General features: G+C 42.0%; 1 protein-coding gene across 6 annotated transcripts in view; it reads right to left on the bottom strand.

The window, feature by feature from the left end:
• Positions 1–19,412, bottom strand: part of Dennd6a (DENN/MADD domain containing 6A) — a 60,465-nt gene extending 41,053 nt beyond the window's left edge. For 2 of the 6 annotated variants that reach the window (XM_006518778.1, XM_006518779.1), the window contains exons 1-4: positions 13,408–13,496; positions 7,838–7,931; positions 999–1,037; positions 833–875 (exon numbers count right to left, since the gene is read on the bottom strand). Coding sequence is in view for 2 of the 6 variants with exons in the window: in NM_001134465.2 (NP_001127937.1) it covers positions 833–875; positions 999–1,037; positions 13,408–13,635 (310 nt within the window). In the remaining 4 variants the exon portion in view is untranslated. Of the gene's footprint in view, positions 1–832; positions 876–998; positions 1,038–7,837; positions 7,932–13,407; positions 13,721–19,038 lie in introns of those variants that run through there. The other 4 variants (NM_001134465.2, NM_145969.4, NM_001285467.1 and 1 more) reach the window with 3 other exon arrangements.
• Positions 19,413–20,621: the final 1,209 nt, after the last annotated feature.

The raw sequence follows: 20,621 nt of genomic DNA, 5'->3' as shown, positions 1-20,621 counted from the left end.
TAAAGCTGTCTTGAAAGTAAAATACAGAGGTAGCCTGAGAGGTATCAACAGCTAAGACCACACAAGCACAGCTCATAGAACTAGAGAAAGCAAGCTCAAGAAGAGCCAAAAGAGTACAGGGATCTATAACTGATGGTAGTCTTTCACCACTATATTCTTGCTGGTTTATGAGTTTTTAGAAAAGTTGGAGCTAGAGAGATGGCTCAGTGGTTAGAGCGTGTAGCGACCCATAGTGGCTCTTAACCGCCTCTAACTTCAACTCCAGGGGGATCTGATGACCTATTCTGGCTTCTGAGAGTGCTACACTCATGCGCACAAACCCACATTCATATACACACATCATGTAAAAAAAAAAATTTTTTTACTGCTTTTGTACATACAGTTCCAGGCAAATTCTTACGTTTTGAACTGAAAATAAACTATACACTATAAGTTACCAAATAAACTATCTTTTGTTTATTTTAAGAATGTATTGTACTTTTTATAGGGGGAGTGGGTGGGTAGGGGAGTGGGGGTGGGTGGGTATGGGGGACTTTTGGTATAGCATTGGAAATGTAAATGAGCTAAATACCTAATAAAAAATGGAAAAAAAAAAGAATGTATTGTACTTTTTATATTTTACCTTATCACACTGTAACAGTGACCTTAAGTGAAATCAGTAAGGACAGGACTAGGCGTCATTAAGAAAACTCAGAATCAATGAAGTGCTGAGCTAAAACTGAGCATGCCATCTTAACATGCCGTGCTGGCTACTCGTCATGTACGAAAACTACAAACCATATGATATTCAATGCACAAGATTCAAGAGAAACATCTTATGATAAAAAGTTACCTGAATTTGAGTCTGGAAAAGACAAGTAGCAAATATTGGTTTTCTGAAAGAGAAAAGCAGAGCCGTCGGTGCCGGCACACACACACTGCACGAGGAACGAGCATAGGTGACAGACAGCAGACAGACAGACAGACAGACAGACAGACAGACAGACGTGCTTACTTACTTCTTTATCAGTAAGTTTGGAATGCTGAGGATATATCACCTGGAAGAAAGAAGTTAAGTTACGTTAGCATATAGTGGGTATGCCGAAAATTCTAGTTGGCTATGGCCAAAAAGTTTTTTAGAAATCATAGTTAAGGCTGTGGTGTCATCTGTAGTCACAGATACTTGTAAAGCTATATCAAGAGACTACCTTGAGTCCCATAGTTCAAGGCCAGCCCAGAAAACATGGTGAAACTCTAAAAAATAAAATAATTTTTTTTTAGTAATAAAACAAGAAGTTAAGAGAACTAAGTAGAAGTTACATTAGCTTTAAAGATTACATCAAAATTAGCTCTAAGACTGGGGAAACCTAAACTTATTCCCTTTTTCTGTTTGAAACTTAAAATCTAAAGAAAACATGAATCTATATTTTCAACTCATACTTGTTCAAGATATAATACTTTCCAGGTGATTACATGAGTACTATACGTCAAATACTTAGAGGAAAATGGCAAGGAAACATTTACCTAAAATTTTAAAAATTTCTACCATACAGCCTATGGTAACCACCCCTACCTGCCCCCATTCCTTTAAATAACTGTCTTTTCCCTGCACCTGCAGTGACCACAGAATCCTCTGAGGGAAAACAGCTGCCTATCAGCCTCTGTAATGGAAGCAGCTCTGGGCCAAAGCAGCTCCTGCCAGAGTCAGCAACAGCCAGCAGAGGTCTAAGGCATCCTCCTGCAGACCAGTCCACTCCCCCAAGTGGCTAAAAAGTAGGTCTAGCAGGGTGTGGTGGCAAGAGTTTATAATCTCAGCACACATGAGCTGAGGCAGGAAGATCACCATGGGTCTGAGATTAGCCTGGGCAGCACAGTGTGAATTTCAGGACAGCCTGGGCTACAACACAACTCTTGTCTCAAAAACATTCTAAAAAGAAAAGAAAACCACCTGTCTCTCCTCAAGAAAGTAAGTACTCAATACTTTTTAAACATGGCTTTTGTTGTTGTTGTTGTCTTGGAGGAGAGGGGTTATTTGTTGTTGCTGTTGCTGCTGTTGTTGCAAGTTTTGGAGGAGCGGGGTTATTTGTTGTTGCTGTTGATGGTGTTGGTGTTGGAGGAGAGGGGTTATGTGTTGTTGTTGTTGCTGTTGGTGGTGTTGGAGGAGAGGGGTTATTTGTTGTTGTTGTTGCTGTTGGTGGTGTTGGAGGAGAGGGGTTATTTGTTGTTGTTGTTGCTGTTGGTGGTGGTGGTGTTGGAGGAAAGGGGTTATTTGTTGTTGTTGCTGTTGGTGGTGTTGGAGGAGAGGGGTTATTTGGTGTTGTTGCTGGTGTTGGTGTTGGAGGAGAGGGGTTATTTGTTGTTGTTGTTGTTGCTGTTGGTGGTGGTGGTGTTGGAGGAGAGGGGTTATTTGGTGGTGGTGGTGGTGGTGGTGTTGGAGGAGAGGGGTTATTTGTTGTTGGTGGTGGTGGTTATTTGTTGGTGGTGGTGGTGGTGTTGGAGGAGAGGGGTTATTTGTTGTTGTTGCTGGTGTTGGTGTTGGTGTTGGAAGAGAGGGGTTATTTGTTGTTGTTGCTGGTGTTGGTGTTGGTGTTGGAAAAGAGGGGTTATTTGTTGTTGTTGCTGGTGTTGGTGTTGGTGTTGGAGGAGAGGGGTTATTTGTTGTTGTTGCTGGTGTTGGTGGTGGTGTTGGTGTTGGAGGAGAGGGGTTATTTGCTTTCTCTTTTGCTACAGAATCTCCTATATCCCACACCAAGCTGAGACTGAGAGACAGGCAAATGTCTGCATGGCTTGTAATTTAATATTTCCTATATAATGAGCATTATGATTGAAAAGTCTGCAAACTTTTCAGTTTGAAGTAGTTTATAATTTAGTTTTTGTTGTTTTGTTTTGTTTAAGACCATTTTTCACTGTGTAGTCAAGGATGGTCTTGAATCCCTGATCTTCTGGTCTGTTTCCCAAGTGCTGGAATCACAGATGTGAACTACTAAACCTGTTTTTTGTTTTTGTTGTTACTGTTGCTATTGTTTGGGGTTTTTTTTGTTTTGTTTTGTTTTTTAAGAACTTGGGGGCTTTGTTTTGTTTTAGGTTTATTTGTTCTTTGAGAGAGGATTTTATGTAGCCCAAGGTAGCCTCAAACTGAAAGCAACCCTCCAGTCTCAACCTTCCAAGTGATAGGATTATAGCTGTATATCATGACACTGCCTTTCTTTAATTCTTATTGGTTAAATCCTTATTGTCTGTATCATGCCATATACTTTATATTTTGAAATTACAGAGTTGGGAGTAAAGCTTTTATTTAGCATGCTTAAGATCCTGGGTTCAATTCCCCAGTACCACTGTAACATTTAACAGCAAAATGTGCTTGCTTTAAAGTATATTAGGGGGAAATTCCAGCACTAAAGATTCAAAATGGGGCAGGAAGTATAGAATGTTTTCCTAGCACTAATGGAACTGGGAGTTTGATCCCCAGAGCCACATAAACTTGGCACAGTGGCACAAGCTTTTAATTCTAGAGACAAGAGGATCAGATCAGAAGTTCAAGGTCAAGATCTTCCTTGGTAACAAGAGTTCAGGAGCATCTTGAGATACTTGAGACCTTGTCTCAAAACGGGAGGAGGGTCATGAATACAGCACTCAGTCACAAGTGTAGGATAAAGCATTCTGTTAAAGAAAAACATTAGCAATGCGAATGTGACCAGAAATTATGGGAATTCAGAAAACAATGGCTTCATATTGTTTAGCACTTTCTTCTAATATCATAAGCACTTTTCTCCTCTAACTCTGAGACAGAGCTCAAACTGACTTGTTTTCAAATGTCAAATTTCTTCAGTGCTCTTTGCTTCCAACAAAACTCCACCACCACCACCACCCGCCACCCACCCCCCACCCCGTAGCTGGAGTAGAGCTCAGCATTGAGCACCACACACACATGGTCCTGAGCACTCGCCACACACACCTGGTCCTGGGTTCCAAGCTTAGCTTCAAATAGCAATTATGTGAATACATTTAAAACGTATCCCATTGATAATGTGATAGTTTACTGTGCTCTCTTCTAATAACTTTCTACCTGCTGTTCATATGTTACATTATTTTAATCAATGTAAGGAGAAAGGTGGCAAAAACCTAACTCTTTACAGCACCGCTTATCTCATCAATGGAACTGTGCTTTGGACTATAGATTTTGAAATAGCATTCATCAATAAATTGTTTTCATATCTTGGTCTGCTGGCACAGGTCTACAATCAGAACTACTTGAGAAGCTAAGGCAGGAAAAGTTAAGTTTCAGACTAGCCTCGACTACAGAGAGTTCAAGGCTGGCCTGGACGATTGAGTGAGACATGTCTCAAGGTGAGAAGAGAGCTGGAATGGAGCTGGAGAGGTACAGTGTTTGCCTACCATTAACTGAGGGCAACATAAGCAAACTGAATGTTGTTTTCTCATGCCAGCTTGAACTAGGTTTTTGTCACTTTTAACAACAAAAACAAAAAACAATCACGGTTCAATTTTCCCCAAGTGGGAATTCATAAGAGAACTGCCTCACTTAATTTACCCCTCTGTCTTTACACTTAAGATAGTCTCTAGCCCAGAGGAGAGACTTAAAAACCAAAAAGCAGCTTTGCTTCATCCGAGGATACCCTCTCAAATTAGTTCTATCCAACCAGTAGTATTTAATATGTAATACTTTTTATGTGTACCTAAGTCTCCCTTTCTCATGTTGAGATTATTTTAGTTGTACTTTTAAAAGCAGAGATAACATCTAAAAGCCATTACTAAATGTTCTATTTAAGTCATAGTTTAAGTCTCAGTAAAAGCTGGAGGAACTGGTATGGGCCTGTAATCCCAGCATTTGAAGAAAAGCTCAGGAATGAGGATTCTGGGGTCAGACTGGACCATTCGGAGGCTCCAAGGCAACCTGCACAACACTGTGAGGTTGTCTCAAAACTGGGATGTTTCCTGGCAGCTCAGTGGGTCAGGAGCTTGTTGGACTCAGTCATACTGGCAAGAGTGGCCTAGGACAACTTATCGTTAGCAACTCTACAGTTAGTTTTACTAACTATTCTTTCAATGCTTACCTCTTACACACACACACACACACACACACACACATACACTACACAAACAAATAAAACTTTAAAAAAATAAAGTGCAGGAGAGCATCAAGGGCTCTGTTGACTGTAACAGAGTCTTCAGAGCTACAATAAAGAAAGGAGGTGTGACTACACAGCAAGACAAAGATAATTAAGGCCTAAGTATAACAACAACAAAAAAATATTTTTCAGAAAAAAAATCATTCACATATCTATGAACTGTCTCATTTTATTTACCACTTTGTCTTTATACAGAAAGAATGTGTGTAATAGACATTACTTCCCAAGTCAAGAAGTGTTTTAAACAAACTATCTCTACAAAAGTAGATGTATCTGCTATGACCCTGCACAGCTACTTTCAGTGTGAAGACTGTGGTCTCTGAAGAAAGATAATTAAGAGCATGAGTTACTGGCAGTATCACATGCACACTCAGGTAAAAAAAAAAGGGGGGGGGGGGCTGGAGCTATAACTAAGACCGTGATATAGTCCTGTCTACCAAGCTATCATGTGGAACATCCTAGAGTCAACCCTAGTAGCATCAAACAAACCGAAATTTAAAAAGTCAACAGCTAAAAAGCACACAAAGACAACATCATTAGTCATAAGGAAAATACAAATGAAAGCAAGATAAAAGATCCCTGCTCCCATTTGGATATTCCAAAGAACAGATAGAGAGTGGCAAGGACAGGAAAAACTGGAATCCTTTTATGTTGCTGGTAGAAACATTTTGGTAGTTTTTTTTTTTTTTTTTTTTTAAAGCTGTATCACATATACCATATATGGCCAAGTCACTTTATCTCTATAACACAAACAAAAGCAGGAAAAAGATATTCATGTGAAAACTAGTGCAAGAGTACTCTGCTGCACTCACAATAGCCACACAGAAACACTTTCTCCAGAATGCTGAGTAGATAAACAAACTGTGGCATGAGCAAACACATGTTACACTACTCAGCCATAAAAGAAGAGCTGCCAGTGTCCAATCTCCAGCTGCATGCCTCACCCCAGGAAGGCAATGAGTACAGCCCAACACCAATGCTAAACTTACTTAAGACATTCTGAGATACTTTTGTGTAACTTGGTTCTGTAGTTCTCAAGCTTGACCTTTGTAGATGACAATGAGGTATTGCAATATCAAAAGGCTGGGCACACACCTGACAGATGAAACCTGAAAACATGTGAAGTGAAAGCAGACGGAAAGACCATATGTATGATTTCATTCATGTAAAATGTACACAGGAAGCAAATCCAAAATTGAACACAGACTTGTGGCTGCCGAAGGCTGAGACAAAAGGCTGTTAGTAGAACTGGTTTTCTTTTAGAAGTGATGAAATGTTCTACAACTGGATTAGTGGTATGAGGTGTGTGATTTAGGAAAATACTAAAAAATCACTGAACTGCGATTCTAATTAGAGTGATCATACATTATGCAAATACCTGAGCTAAAACAAGCAAAACTCCTAACCGTCTATGCCTGGGCACAGCTAATAATTCACCTTAAAGTCAAAAAGTGCAAATTATGGCCTTTCTCCCAGTGACCTCAAGCCCCTCCCTCCCAGTATACCCATCGCTAAACATTTTTCTTTCAAGGAAAAAAATTATTCATGTATTTTGTTTGTTTGTTTTGAGACAGTCTCACTGTATAGCCCTGGCTAGCTGGAAACTCACTATGTAGACTGAGCTGGCCTTCAACTCACTGAGATCTACCTTCCTCTGTGTGAGATTAGGACTAAAGGTGTACGTCACTATGCCCAAACTAGCTATTCACATGCCTTCAGCCTAAATTATATTGTATCACACCCTTCTATTTTACTGAAGATCATAACATTTCTGTATAAAGTCTATTCACTAAGCTGAAATATGCTTTGGATTTTCCTGCAAACCTTTTGGCCATGCTTAGGAACCACTTAACTTATTTTGATTTTGCTTATCATATTCTATCCAAGACATGAAACAGGTGATCTTTCTTCTTTTCCATGGTTTTTCTTAAATGAATATGCACATAATTTTTATTATGTAAGGTAAAGAATTTAATTTTTCAAGTTTTAAAAGATTCAAAATCTCATCTGACATTGGAAAATTTTTACTTAGTCTATAGAAAGCTTACTGTATGCTCTTATCAACTCTTTCATTAAATAATAATGAAAAGTTAAATAATAGTCTCACCTCATCACCTCACAGAGAACAAGGCACAGGAGCCTGTGCCTGTGATCTCAGTATTTACGAGACAGAAACAAGATGATCACTTGATCTCAGGCTTCTGACACGGACCTCAGCAACACAGCAAGAGCTCAACTGTTTGGGAGGGGTGTGTGTGTGTGAGAGAGAGAGAGAATGAGAGAGAGAGAGAGAGAGAAAGAAAGAGAGGGAGACGGAGACGGAGACAGAGACAGAGACAGAGACAGAGACAGGATCTCCTGTAGCCCAAGCTGACTTCAAACCCAGTAGGTAGCTAACTCCAAACCCTCCTGCCTTCACCTAAATGCTGGAAAAGCCAGATACCACCATGCCTGGTACAACAATCCATCTCTTTTAAAAAGATACTTACACAGGGATAGATAGCTCCCTGCTTACAAGAACTTGCTGCTCTTCCAAAGGACCCGAGTTTGATTTCCAGCAGCCATGCAACCATGTCAGGTGCCTCCCAATCACTTATAACCCAATTCCTGGGGGATCTGTACCCTGAGGCACCTCAGGTACTCAATATATTCACATACATACACACAGTATTAAAAATATTAAAAGTACTTTTAAAAAATTAAAAAGGTACCTGATCGAGTCTGCTGTTTGCATGTGGTTTGTATGTATCCACATAAATTTCCTATGTAGGAAGCTTGGTCCCAGTGCAGTGTTGCGCTAGTGGCCTAGAAAGGAATAAATGATGGTCTCAAGGACGTTAGTCCTAGACAGGACTGTTAATTTTTTTTTAATTTTAAAAAGGAACTACCCCCTACCCCAGGGTCTGGCTTTCCTTCTCACCATGTGACTCCTTTACGTTCTCACTGTAATTCCACCTCCTAAGGTCACAGAGCCAGGCCCTTGATAATAGATGTTACTGCCATACTACTGGACAATTAAGACTGTGAGTTAGGGCTGGAGAGATGGCTCAGTGGTTAGGAGCACTGACTGCTCTTCCAAAAGTCCTGAGTTCAATTCCCAGCAACCACATAGTGACTCACAACCATCTGCAATGGGATCTGATGCCTTCTGGTGTGTCTGAAAAGAGTGATAGTGTACTCACATACATTAAATAAATAAATAAATCTTTAAAAAAAAAAAAAGACTGTGAGCTAAATAAACTTCTTTTCTTTATATATCACCCAGTGTCCAGTATTTTATCATTACAGAAAACATACTAATACAGAGTTCTCTGAACATGACAGGCGATAAGCAAGCTTACTATTATGTATGCCCTTTCCAAACAGCCTCAATGTTCCTATTTAATAGATAGCAACAAGACTTTAACACTACTGCCCTCAAAATTGATCCTATCGCACCTAAAGGGACTCCTATTAACTGATTAAATCAGAAATGTAAAGCTCTAAAGACCTAAAGGCCACTCACTTTTTATTTATTTATTTATTTGTTTTAATTTTAAGCTTTTGAAGCATTTGATTTTGAGTTTACGGGTTAGAACTATTCAGAGTGTCTTACTTAGCACTGCTGTGTAAGGCGATACCTTGAGGAAGGCAGACGTCACTAACTTAGGAATCTCACTTTCGGTTATCACTGGCATTTCAAAGGTCTGCACTGCTTCCAATTTCTCTGAGTAGCTTCAGTTTTCACTCAAGATAGCTGGAATATTAGAGCAAATCAAACTTTTGGAACCAAAGGAATCAAAATCCTAGCTTACTAAAACTTTATGATTTGGGGTAAGTTGGTTACATTTTGGTGTCCTTATTTTAAAATAAAAAAGATTTCTAGAAAAATCAATGCTGCCCAAAACATCGTTTTGTCTCAAATATTATTCTAAATGCTTTTCCAACACTAATTACCTCACAAAGCAATGGTGTCAGACTACTGTGATCCCACAAAGAAAGCAATGTGTGGCTCAAACTCCTATGTGCTTAGTTTTGCTGTTGCTCCCTCTCTGAGGGCAGGTTGTCCTAGTGTAGCCTTGGCTGGCCTGGGAATCCCCTGTAGGCCAGGCTGGCCATGGCTGCCCTCTGCCTCTTCAGTGCTGGGTCTACAGGTCTGCAGCACCATACCCTGCACAGACAGGTCTCTCATTGGTACTCCACACTCTTTGGTAACTTAAAGAGGCTCTAGTTCTATATTTTGTTTTCTTTTGTTTGTTCTGTTTTGCTTTTTAAAGAACGCTAACATCCCTCCATGCCTTCAACTAGATATTCATTAGGATCTCATCTTTTGTCACATGACTCTCTAAGTGCTGACTCTGCATTTTTAAGAAACAAATACATAGCCCAGTGGTGGTGGTGTGATTGTACATGCCTTTTTTTTTTTTTTTTTTTTTTTGGTTTTTCGAGACAGGGTTTCTCTGTATAGCCCTGGTTGTCCTGGAACTTACTTTGTAGACCAGGCTGGCCTCGAACTCAGAAATCCGCCTGCCTCTGCCTCCTGAGTGCTGGGGTTAAAGGCGTGCGCCACCATTGCCTGGCTTGTACATGCCCTTACTTCCAGCACTAAGGAGACAGGAGGTGAGCTCTGAGCTAGAGGCCAGCCTGCTCTACAAAGTGAGTTACAGGACAGCCAGGGCTACACAGAGAAACCCTGTCTTGAAAACAACAAAACAAAATGAAAAAAGGAGCAAATATATAGGCTCTGAGGCCTAGCAGAGAGCCCTGAGTCCTGATGCTGAGATGGGGAAAGCTGGGAGCCTCCAGAACTGTGTTGTCCTGTCTGTGTGACTGCTAGTTGGCAATCCTGCTTCTGAGCCTCCCTGGTTGTACTTTACAGACACAGGGCTGGAGCCACTATATATGTCACTCCCAACACAAATCTACCTTTCTAATTCCATGCTAACTGCTACTCCTGTACAGTTCCAACACAGGTGCAGCTTCAAAAAAATTACACACACACACATACATGGAGTGACCCTGTTTGAATGTTAACTGCCTGTCAGCCATAAGTGCTTAAGTCTTGGCCTTAGTGGAAAAGTACTAGCTTAGTTGAGTTTTCTGTGGGAAAAGTTGAGGCCTCTGTAGGAAAATACTACCCCCAGTTAAGAACAAATAGCTATAGATCTTGTGGACAGGTGCCTAGCAACCCGTTCTGTTCTGTTTCTCTTGCTGAATTTTTTACCTAGCCAATATCCTGCTTTTGGGAACAGGTGCGTTTCCCCAGAAACAAAGCAATTCTGCGTCATCCCCCTCCCCATATCCTGCTTCTATGGGTATACAACCTGCCCATTTTCCAAGAGAGTTCAAACTCTTCTTCTTCTTTTTGAAAGTTCAGGAAAAAAAAAAAAAAAAAAGCTAAGAACTACTTCGTAAAGATACTGCTATGAAATGGCAATTATGGAAAAATAAAATTTGTCAGCTTGATCAGAATTTTTTGACTTGCTGTCCGTTCTCTGTGTTTCCTGTTCCCCTTCTCTCCACAGGTGGTTTCTCAGACCCTGTTCAACTGTGCTGCGGGTCAGGACATAAAAAAATATATATATACATATATATATATACACACACACACATATATATATACACATATACATATATATACATATAGAGAGAGAGAGTGCGCAAAATATAACTTCAACTGTTTTCATATATTTGTTCCTGCTTTATGTTCACTTAAAAAGGCAAAACACTGTGAGACAGAAGACAGATCTCTTGAGTTTGAAGCCAGCTTGGTTTACATATTGCCTTCTCTCAAGAATGAAAGCCAAGGGCCAGTGAGATGGCTCAGCTGTTTAGAGAAAAGAAATTTGCTGCTGCTAAGCCTTCAGGCCTGAGATGGTTCACAGGCCTCACAAGGTGAAAGGAGAGAACAGACTCCTATTCTGTCCCTTACTCTACTGTGTGCACAGTGGCATGCATGCATATGCACCCCACATAAAGATAAGCAAAACAAAATTGCTCTGTCCCAAACATGGTAGCACGTAACCACTAGCTAATCCCAGCACTAGGTGGTGGAGTGGTGAGGGGTGTAGCCTGAGACAGGTAAACTGCTGTGAGTTTAAGGCCAGCCTGGGCTACATGTACTCGAGGAGAGTGAGATCCAGTCTCAAAGCCAGATCATTGACATCTTACTGTGTTTACCATTCCTTAGCTCCGTTATGAAGGGACCTTCCTCTCTTCTCCTTACTTTAAGGCAGTGATCCTTAATCCAGACAGAGACGACGACAACACCTCCACGGATCAGTGCAAACAGCCTAGCTAGCAACACAAGTTTGTCCTACTCATTTTCCAAGAGAGTTCAAACTCTTCTTCTTTTGTTTTTGAAAGTTCAGGAAGAAAAAAAAAAAAAAAAAAAGCTAAGAACTACTTCGTAAAGATACTGCTCTGAAATGGCAATTATGGGAAATAAAATTTCATATATAACCTTTAGTGATTATTTTTCATCACCTCAACTCTGTCAAGATATGCCACTTATTTAAAAAAGAAAATACTCATGTTAAAAGCAATGTTCCAAACGATGAGATTACAAAAACCGATCAATGGGGCTAGAGAGATGGCTCACTGGGTAAGAACACTCGATGCTCTTCCAGAGGACGCAACTTCAGTGGCAGCTCTCAACCGTCTGCAACTCCTGTTCAGAGGCCCTGATGCCTCCTCTGACCTCCAGGAATGAGTGTGGAGCATGGACACACAGACAAGCAAAATAGCCACACACAAATAAATCTTTTTTTTTTTTAAAGGTGACCAAATATGACAGCTTCTGCTTACCGATTAAGTTTTATTTTGCTACACATAAAATTTCAGTTTATCATTAAATAACGAGCATAATATATTGTTTTGAGGGGCTGGAGAGATGGCTCAGCTGTTAAGAGCACTTGCTGCTCTTCCAGAGGATGTGAGTTCAGTTCCCAGCACCTACATGACCAGAAGGATTGCAGACTGAGTGGATCTAACCCCCTTTTCCAGCCTACACAAGCACAAGGTACAAATTCTCTTACATGCAGAGATGAAGGCAAAACATTCATACACATTATATAAATAAACAAATCTTTAAAAATAAATGTCTTCAATCTTTGGAGATTGTTATTCCTGTCTCAAATAAAATACAGAATCACTTTACATACTAACTCCCTCTATCAACAAACGTTTAATGAATACTGTATCAGGCAATAAATTTGATCCTATTGACTAAATAGATTAATTCTTAGATCCCCACCTTATTGTCTCAATTCATAAATGCAAATGAGAACATCCTTTTATGTGTATGTCCACTAACTTGTATGGTGCCTAGATCTTAATAAAAACTCAATATTTAAATGAACTATGTAACGATACAAAAGACAAAGATGCAGCAGTTTCTCGTTTGGAACAACCAGACCAACCAAATCAGAATAAGATTAGAATCTTTCACCGATGCCAAAAGAACAATAACAAAATACCAAAAACTTCGGGACATACACCTTTCTAATGCCTTTCTAGTAACTTTTCACTTGGATAAATAAGACAAATCTTTTATGCTAACAAACAACAACAAAAAAAAAAGATGCAAAGTGATGGCAAAAATGAGTGAGATTCAAAGGTCTTTTAGGTAAGATGTTATGATATCTAACAGATTTATAAGCCAACAATTTTTCCACTGACATTAGGTTTCTGGGAATTGTCACAGAATCAGTATTAAGAAACAGCAGGGGTCGGGAGAGGGGTGTGGGGACAGCTTGCCTAGTTTTCAGAAGGCCTTGAATTCTGTTTGCAATGCTAGGGAGAGACTTGGAGGGAATGGGAACCCAACGACATTTCACAGAGAAATGGGGAACAGAGAAAAGGGAGAGAATGCATGCTAAGCATTTTGACTTGGACTCAGTGGACCGATCTACGAGTTAGCGCAATTGACAATACAGTCAGTCAGCCCACATGATTGGACGTGCACGTTTGGCTACTGTAATTCACATATGTCAGGGGGTATTGTTCCTTTCTTGAAAGTTCCAAGCAAACATCCTGTCTGCTGTAGGCTTTTCTGGGTGCCACTACCCTCCAGTTATCGCTGGTTTTTTGTTTTGTTTTTTTAAAGAGGAACATCAACAAGTATTTAGGAGGGGCCTACAAAGAACTTTTCACCCCTAGCCGCAGCCCACGATCCTCCCACCGAAGGGTCGAGAAGCACCGCCCAGCTGAGCCGCGCAGGGGCTGCGAGCCACGCCCGGATGAGCAGCGGCCAGGACCCGGCCGCCCAAGGGTGGAGACACAGGGTGCGGCTCGGCCTCACCTCCACCGCCTGGCCCAGCTCCAGGTCGAAGCCCACCACACACACGCAGTGTAGCCAGGCCGAGAAGCCGTCCCAGCGCAGCAGGCCCCGGCGGCCATCGTCCTCCTCCTCGTCCTCCAGCGCGACTCCCGCCGCCGCAAGGGCCGCCGCCTCGCGCCCCTCAGCCCCGGCCTCGTCCAACGACCCGCGGGAACCGGGCCCAAAGACCGCCGGGCCCGGCAGAGCCATCCGCCACCCCCTAGGCGCTTGAGCCGCCTCCGCTGCGGACCGCGCCGCAGAGCGCGCAGGCCTCCGCGCACGCGCACCGAGTGCTGCCGCTGCCGCAGCCGCTCCGGACTCCCGGAATAGGGGCGCGGCCACGAGGCACGTGACCCTGGGAGCGGGGGGTTCAGTGGTTTCCCTACAAGCCGCGGCTATCTCTGCTGCTCGCTCAGACTGGCCTGCTGGTTTTACAGTTCTCTAAACTCAAACAGTGGCTCAGGAATCGTCATCTCAGATCCACAACAATACAGCAATGAATTATTCTTGGAACGACCCAGTTCATTATTAAAGTGTTACTAAAACATAGTGGTTAACAGTAGTTTAATTAAACTTTTACTCTGTGACAGTTGATATGCTAAGTTCAAATACACCTATTAACTCTTATTAAACATATCATTATGGTGAACACTATTGTTTGTTAAGTGTTGGGTAGGACTTTCTTTTCTTTTTTAGCTATGCCTTACATAGTCCCAACTGGCCTCTAGCTCATGGTACTCCTACCACAGCTACCCAAGATTCTGGGTTTAGTGGCATGGGCCACCACCTCTGGCTAATTTGTCTTCACAGATAAGGGAACTGAAGTTCGGAGAGGCTTCGTGACTAGCCCAGCAAGTATAAGAACTCTAAGGCAAGCCTGTGTTCACTCCTGCAGTCCCCTGATAGAGATGTGTACTTTAACTCTCCGAATACCCTCCCTACCAAGGCAGCTCCCATCTTTATTGGTCTGGCGGACTCTCTCAACTCTTACGCATATGCAGACTTTCTTGGAATCTCGGGTTGGTCAGTCACCTTTGGACCATGCTATCTGAACACTGGAGGAAGGGCCTGGTTTCAAGCTACCTTTGTTAAGAAGTCAAGACAGCTCTAGGCTGGGCACTCAAGAAACATCTGCCCTGGTGAATTGCTATTGATTATTGGCATAGCATGATACGACTAAGTAGGATTTTTTTTTCAGCACCTGCTAGGATTTATTCATCAAAAGTAATTAGAGCCGGGCGTGGTGGCACATGTCTTTAATCCCAGCACTCGGGAGGCAGAAGCAGGCAGATTTCTGAGTTCGAGGCCAGCCTGGTCTACAAAGTGAGTTCCAGGACAGCCAGGGCTATACAGAGAAACCCTGTCTCAAAAAACAAAACAAAACAAAAAAAAAAGTAATTAGAAAACGTGGTAATACCCAATAGGAAAGTGTGTAAAAGATGATAGATAACATACAATGGATTTATCAAAACCCATTCCCATGCCTTTCCACGGCCTCAAAAGGCAGTGATATTACTGTTTCTATTTTACATAGAACAAAGCTGGGGCTCCAACTGATGGCTCAGTGGTTAGGAGCGCTTGCTGCTCTTGCAAAGGACCAGGTTCAATTCTCAACACCCACATGGTGGTTTGTAACTCCAGTTCCAGGGGATCTAATGTCCTCTTCTCATCACCAAGAGCACCAGGAGTGTGTGTGGTGCACAGACATGAATGCAAGCAAACAACATTAAAACACATAAAAATTCTTGACCATCAAGAAATGATCCATCTCTTGATGGTCAAGTATTCTCAAACTTGAGTAGTAATGAATGCTGAAGACTTTCTTAAAGATGTATTTATCATTTTTCTTTTATATATATGAGTGTTTTGCCTATATGTATGTATGTATGCATATATGTGTATGTATGTATGTATGTATGTATGTATGTATGGGTACTGAAGTGGAGTTTGGTTTGCACAGAGGCCAGAAGAGGGTGCCAGATCCTCTGGAGTTAAAGATGGTTGTAAACTCCACGATGGTGCTGAGAACCAAACCTTACTTACTCTTCTACAAGATCAACAAGTGTTCTTAACTGCTGAGCCACCTATCTCTCTAGTCCCACCTGGAAAGTTTGGATAGCATAGAATTAACTGGGGACAACATTTAAATTAGAAACTGTCCTTGCCTAAAACAACCTGCCTGTGACAAAGAACCAGTACAGTTCAGAAAGAAAAACATAACCTGTATTCAAGTAAGGTTCTAAACCTACTGTTCAGAAAAAAACAGTACTGTTTAGTATTAGAAAGGACAGTGAGCTAGAAATGAAAAAATCTGGTATCCAGCTTTAGCTCCATATATTATCATGATAGACAAACAGCTCCTGGAACTATTTTCTGGATTGGTGAAAGGTAATTGCTAACCTGACTTATTGTCAAGAAGAGAAAAGTGTTCCCAATCCAGACACTTTACTATATGCTATTTTATTATTAATGATAAATAAACTTTAATGAGCAGCTGTTCCACAGTGCTGGACCCTTGGCCTGTGGATACAAATTACCATTCTTTGCAATACTATCTTTGTTGTTGTTGTTGTTGTTGTTTATTCGTTTGAGACAGGGCTTCTTGGTACAGTCCTGGCTGTTCTGGAACAAGCTCTGTAGATCAGGCTGTCCTTGAACTCAGAGATCTGCCTCCAGACTGCTGGGATTAAAGCCATGATCTACCACTCCTGGCTGACATACTACCTTATATAATCTTTGGTTAAGCAGAAAGAAATGGTAACCTTTGTAGAGTTTGTCATTAGAGCCTTTAAATCTGAAAGGATCTTGAGCAAGGTCGTTTCTCCACACTTTCCATCCTATATGTGAATATTCTGGTGCTGGCTCAGCCAATCCCACACATGCAGTGGCTCTTAAGCATAAGAACTGCTCTTTTCTGCGTGTTCATGAGGGCTAGGAAAGCCTTCCTCTTGTGGAGTCCAGCTTTTAGAGACGATAGCCCATGGATTGTTTCAAAAGAGCCATCCTACATCCTCATGTCTAGCTTCCTGGGTAAACTACCCCAAATTTGTCCGTCTTTCTTCAAAGGATTCTAGCAGTTAATCATGGAGTCACCCAACCTGGGTAAACTTGGAGTTGTTGAATCAGTTTTAAGACATAGAAGGAAGCACCATTCTCTAGGTGTGAGCTAGCCCCAGCAAAGTGAACCTTTGGACTCTTCCCTTTCTTACACTGGCCAGTAGCCTTCTGTTAATGCCACTTCAGATCATATTTGCTTGGCTTGGCAGCCAGGTCACAGCCCTGGCTCAGGTTATGCATCCTGTCCTCTGAAGCCCTAGGTGGTAGGCTTCTCGTTGTTGTTTTTCCCATGTGAGAGGCACTTAAGACAGGGTCGGCTGCTTGAGCCAAAAAACCCTAACTGAATGCCTGGCTTTGCTGCTCTTCCAGTATTACCAAGAACACTGAGCACAAGATTAAAATCATTCCAGACTTCCCTACTCACCCCTAACCAAACTCCTGGTATTTAAGCAATTTTTATAGCTTTAACAACAACAAAAGTGTGAACATGAGACAGGGTGTGAGTTGCAATGTCGTATTTTGGAGCTTAATTTTTACCAAAAGAACCTGAAGGAAGACTAAATGCCCTATGCATTCACTTACCTGGGTGACCAGTAGATTTCCTTCTTGCTTTTCAATTAAATACACTTGAGCATAAATAGCTATAGGCCAGTGGCAAGCAAATAGAAGAAATAGGGCCATCCATAAAGTTCAAGGATAGAACACTCATTTATGAGGTTCAATTTCCAGGAACAACAAACAAACAAACAAACAAAAACCACCCAAAACAAACCCAAACCAGCCAACCAACTAACCAAAGTCAACCTGGACATTGTGGATCTACTTGGGAGGTGGAGGCAGGAGCATCAGAAATTCAAGGTCATCCTTGGCTACATAGAAAGTTTGGGGCCATCCTGGGCTACATCCTGGCCATCCTCTCAAAACAATAACAACAAAAGCAAAACATAGAGAGGCCAGGCACCATTATACTATAATTAGAAAGTAGAGATCACTGCAACACATCTCTGAAAGACTGATGTCTAGGTGCAGATTTTGAAGGAAAGATGGGAAGATTAGATAGCACGTAACGATAAAATGCACTGAGAGGCACTCCCTAAAACAGTGTTTGTGAATGTTTAACAGGGGACAGTGCAGGGCTGGGAGAATGGCCCAATCAGTAAAGTGCATGGATGTGAATTTGAGGAGCTGAGTTCAAATCCTCAGTACCCACAAGAAAGCCCAGAGCAGTGATTCCTTTCTGTAACCTACTGTGATGGGTAGAAATGATCCCAAAGCTCACTGGCCAGCCAGGCTAGTCAGTCACCGAACTCTGGATTAGGAAAGACGCTGTCTGGATAACCTTTTTGTACAGTGTGTGAAGGTTGTCTTTGCATTATTCAATTGTTGACTGTATATCAAAGGAGCTGAGTACTGGAGGCCGTGGTGATAATTATGTCTGTTGGCTGAGTTATGAGTTACAGAGGTATTTGATTGTTCTGAGTCTATCTGTAAGGGTCCTCCATGAGGTTACCATTACAATTGCCTTTCCATTTGTGGAAGAGTCTTGTTCGATCCATTGGAAGTCTGAGTGAGCCAATTTGGGGGCGGGGGGAGCAGAAGTGAGGGAAGGAGAGAGAGAGAGAGAGAGAGAGAGTGTGTGTGTTTGTGTGCGCGCGCCCGCGCGCGTATCTTAGGCTACTTCTTTGCAGAAGGGTTCTGCTATTATAAATATTTAAGAAAGAGAATTGAGACTAGAGAAATAGCTCTGTGGCTAGAGGACCTGGGTTCAGTTCCCAGCACCCACGTGGCAGTTCTTAACTGTCTGCAACTCCTGTTCCACTTGATCTGACTCCCTCTTCTGGACTTTGATACACAAGCGATGTACAGTCCTACATGCCAGCAAAACACACATACTAATAAAATAATTTTTAAAAAATTAATAGAAAGTGGCTCTGGAACTGGGTAATGAGGTAGTGGGTGAGAGATTTTTGAGATGCAAAGTGTAGAAATATTTTTGTTTCATTTGGTTTTGGGATAGGTTTCATAGCCCGGGCAGTTTGAACTTGCTATACAGCTGAGGGTGGCTTTGAACTTCTGTTCTTCTTACCTGCATTTCCCAAGTGCTATGATTACAGGCATATGCCATCATTCCTGGTTTGTTTCCATCTTTTCAGAAAGGACACAAGTAATCATAAATACAACATTAGTAAGAATATGGGCAGTAACAGCCATCCTAGTGAGGACTCAGTGGGAGTAAAAGACATGCTACTCAACAATGGAAAAAAGATGATTCTTGATGTAACTTATAAAGGCATTTGCTACATTCTATTTTGCAGAAGTTAGGACCTGGCCACAATGAGATTATATATTTACCTGAACTTTCTAACAAATACTAGTGGCTCAGTTCCTTCTCCAGGTCAAGGCAAGAAGGGATGAGTTTTAAAAGATGTTATTACGTAAAAGGGAACCAGAAATTAAAAGTTTGAAAAACTCTCAGCTGTAACTTTAATTTTTTCAAAACTCATTTCTAATGATGGTTCTTAAACACCTTAACCTCCCTTTTAATCCACCACCTACCAGAGGTAATGGGAAAGAAAGGATACCAGTGTGGGGGTGAGGAGTTGACCTGTTTGAAAAGGTTCTTTGGAGCAACTCCTGTCTGTGTTGTCTGGAAATTAGCAGTTCAGCAGTGGCAGCTTGATTCACTCACAAACACTCCATGGATACACCAGCAGTCCAGTTCACCAGAATCAGGATAGCAAACACGAATCTGCAATGGTGGCAATATCTAGCAGAGACTATCAGGCCTCAGCCTCCACACAGGTCAGCAGGAAGGACCGACAGGAACTCCAGAAGTTCTCAGCTGTGCCTCTCTCAGGGAAGCAAAGATCAGTGAAGATACAAGACCCACAGCATGCCACTAGCTCTGTAAGCAAGCCCAGCTCTTCCTCCAGCACTGTCCATGGGAGTCCTATTTATACCCTCCAAACAGCTGGTGTCCTCCACAGGTCTTAACTCATCATCGAATATCTTGCCTCAGCACGTGGGTCTGTCTCAGCTGACATCACTCTGCCAATCAGCCTGAGTCCATGGAATTGACAAGAAACCGCAGCACACCACCAGAAGTTTTTGTTTGTTTGTTTGTTTTTCTTCTTCCAGTCAGGGTTTCTCTATAGCCCTGGCTGTCCTGGAACTCACTTTGTAGACCAGGCTGGCCTCGAACTCAGAAATCTGCCTGCCTCTGCCTCCCGAGTGCTGGGATTAAAGGTGTGCGCCACCACGCCTGGCATCCACCAGAAGTTTTTTGGTGCGTTTCTCTCTATGGAGTCCCGACAAATGGAGCTCAACTACACAATGTAAGACATATCAATATATGCTTGTCATTAGCAGAGTCCTTCATCATGTGTCCCTTCAGGTGCTTGCTCTAGCAGAACATCCTCTCTGCTGTGTCTGCTGCAGCTAACCATTCCTTCATGAGTCTGCCTTTGTGAGTGTCCACTTCAGGAAAACACTTTTTCCCATGTTTGCCCAAGCAAAACACCTTCCAACACAACTGACTTTCCTAAGAACCCTTAAGTTTTCACTTCACTCAGCCTATTCATAAAGCTTTAAAAACAAACAGGTGCTGGAGAGATGGCTCAGCGGTTAAGAGCACTGATTGCTCTTCCAGAGGTCCTGAGTTCAAATCCCAGCAACCACATGGTGGCTCATAACCGGCTGTAATGAGATCTGATGCTCTCTTCTGGTGTGTCTGAAGACAGTTACAGTACACTTACATATAATAAATCTTTTAAAAACATAATTAAAGAAAAAAGAAACAAAAAGGAGGAATTGTTTTGAAGAGAACACCATGTGGCTAAATAACCATTTGATAAGGGGATTAGTTTTCCTGTAAGCCTTAGAGCTAATCAGCTTTCCAGCAGACTTGCTGTCAGCGTTAACTGAAAGGGATAGAGACAGACAAAATGTGTGGGGCTGGAAAAAAGAGGGGAAGCATGGAACCAGGAGGAGCCCTCCATCTGGAGCAGGAGTGGGGTCCAGTCGTGTTCAACTCTGGAAATCTTATCTCAAGAGTGATAGGAAGTGGGGCTCCCCGCTGCATGTCCTATGCCCTCAACTTTACCCACACCAGAGGAAGTTACAGCCAGGTTAAATTTCCC

This window comes from Mus musculus, chromosome 14 (assembly GCF_000001635.26).
Source record: "Mus musculus strain C57BL/6J chromosome 14, GRCm38.p6 C57BL/6J".
In the NCBI taxonomy this organism is placed as follows: Eukaryota; Metazoa; Chordata; class Mammalia; order Rodentia; family Muridae; genus Mus; species Mus musculus.
The sequence above is the reverse complement of the archived record's forward strand: the minus strand, read 5'-3'. Positions and strand labels throughout refer to the sequence as shown.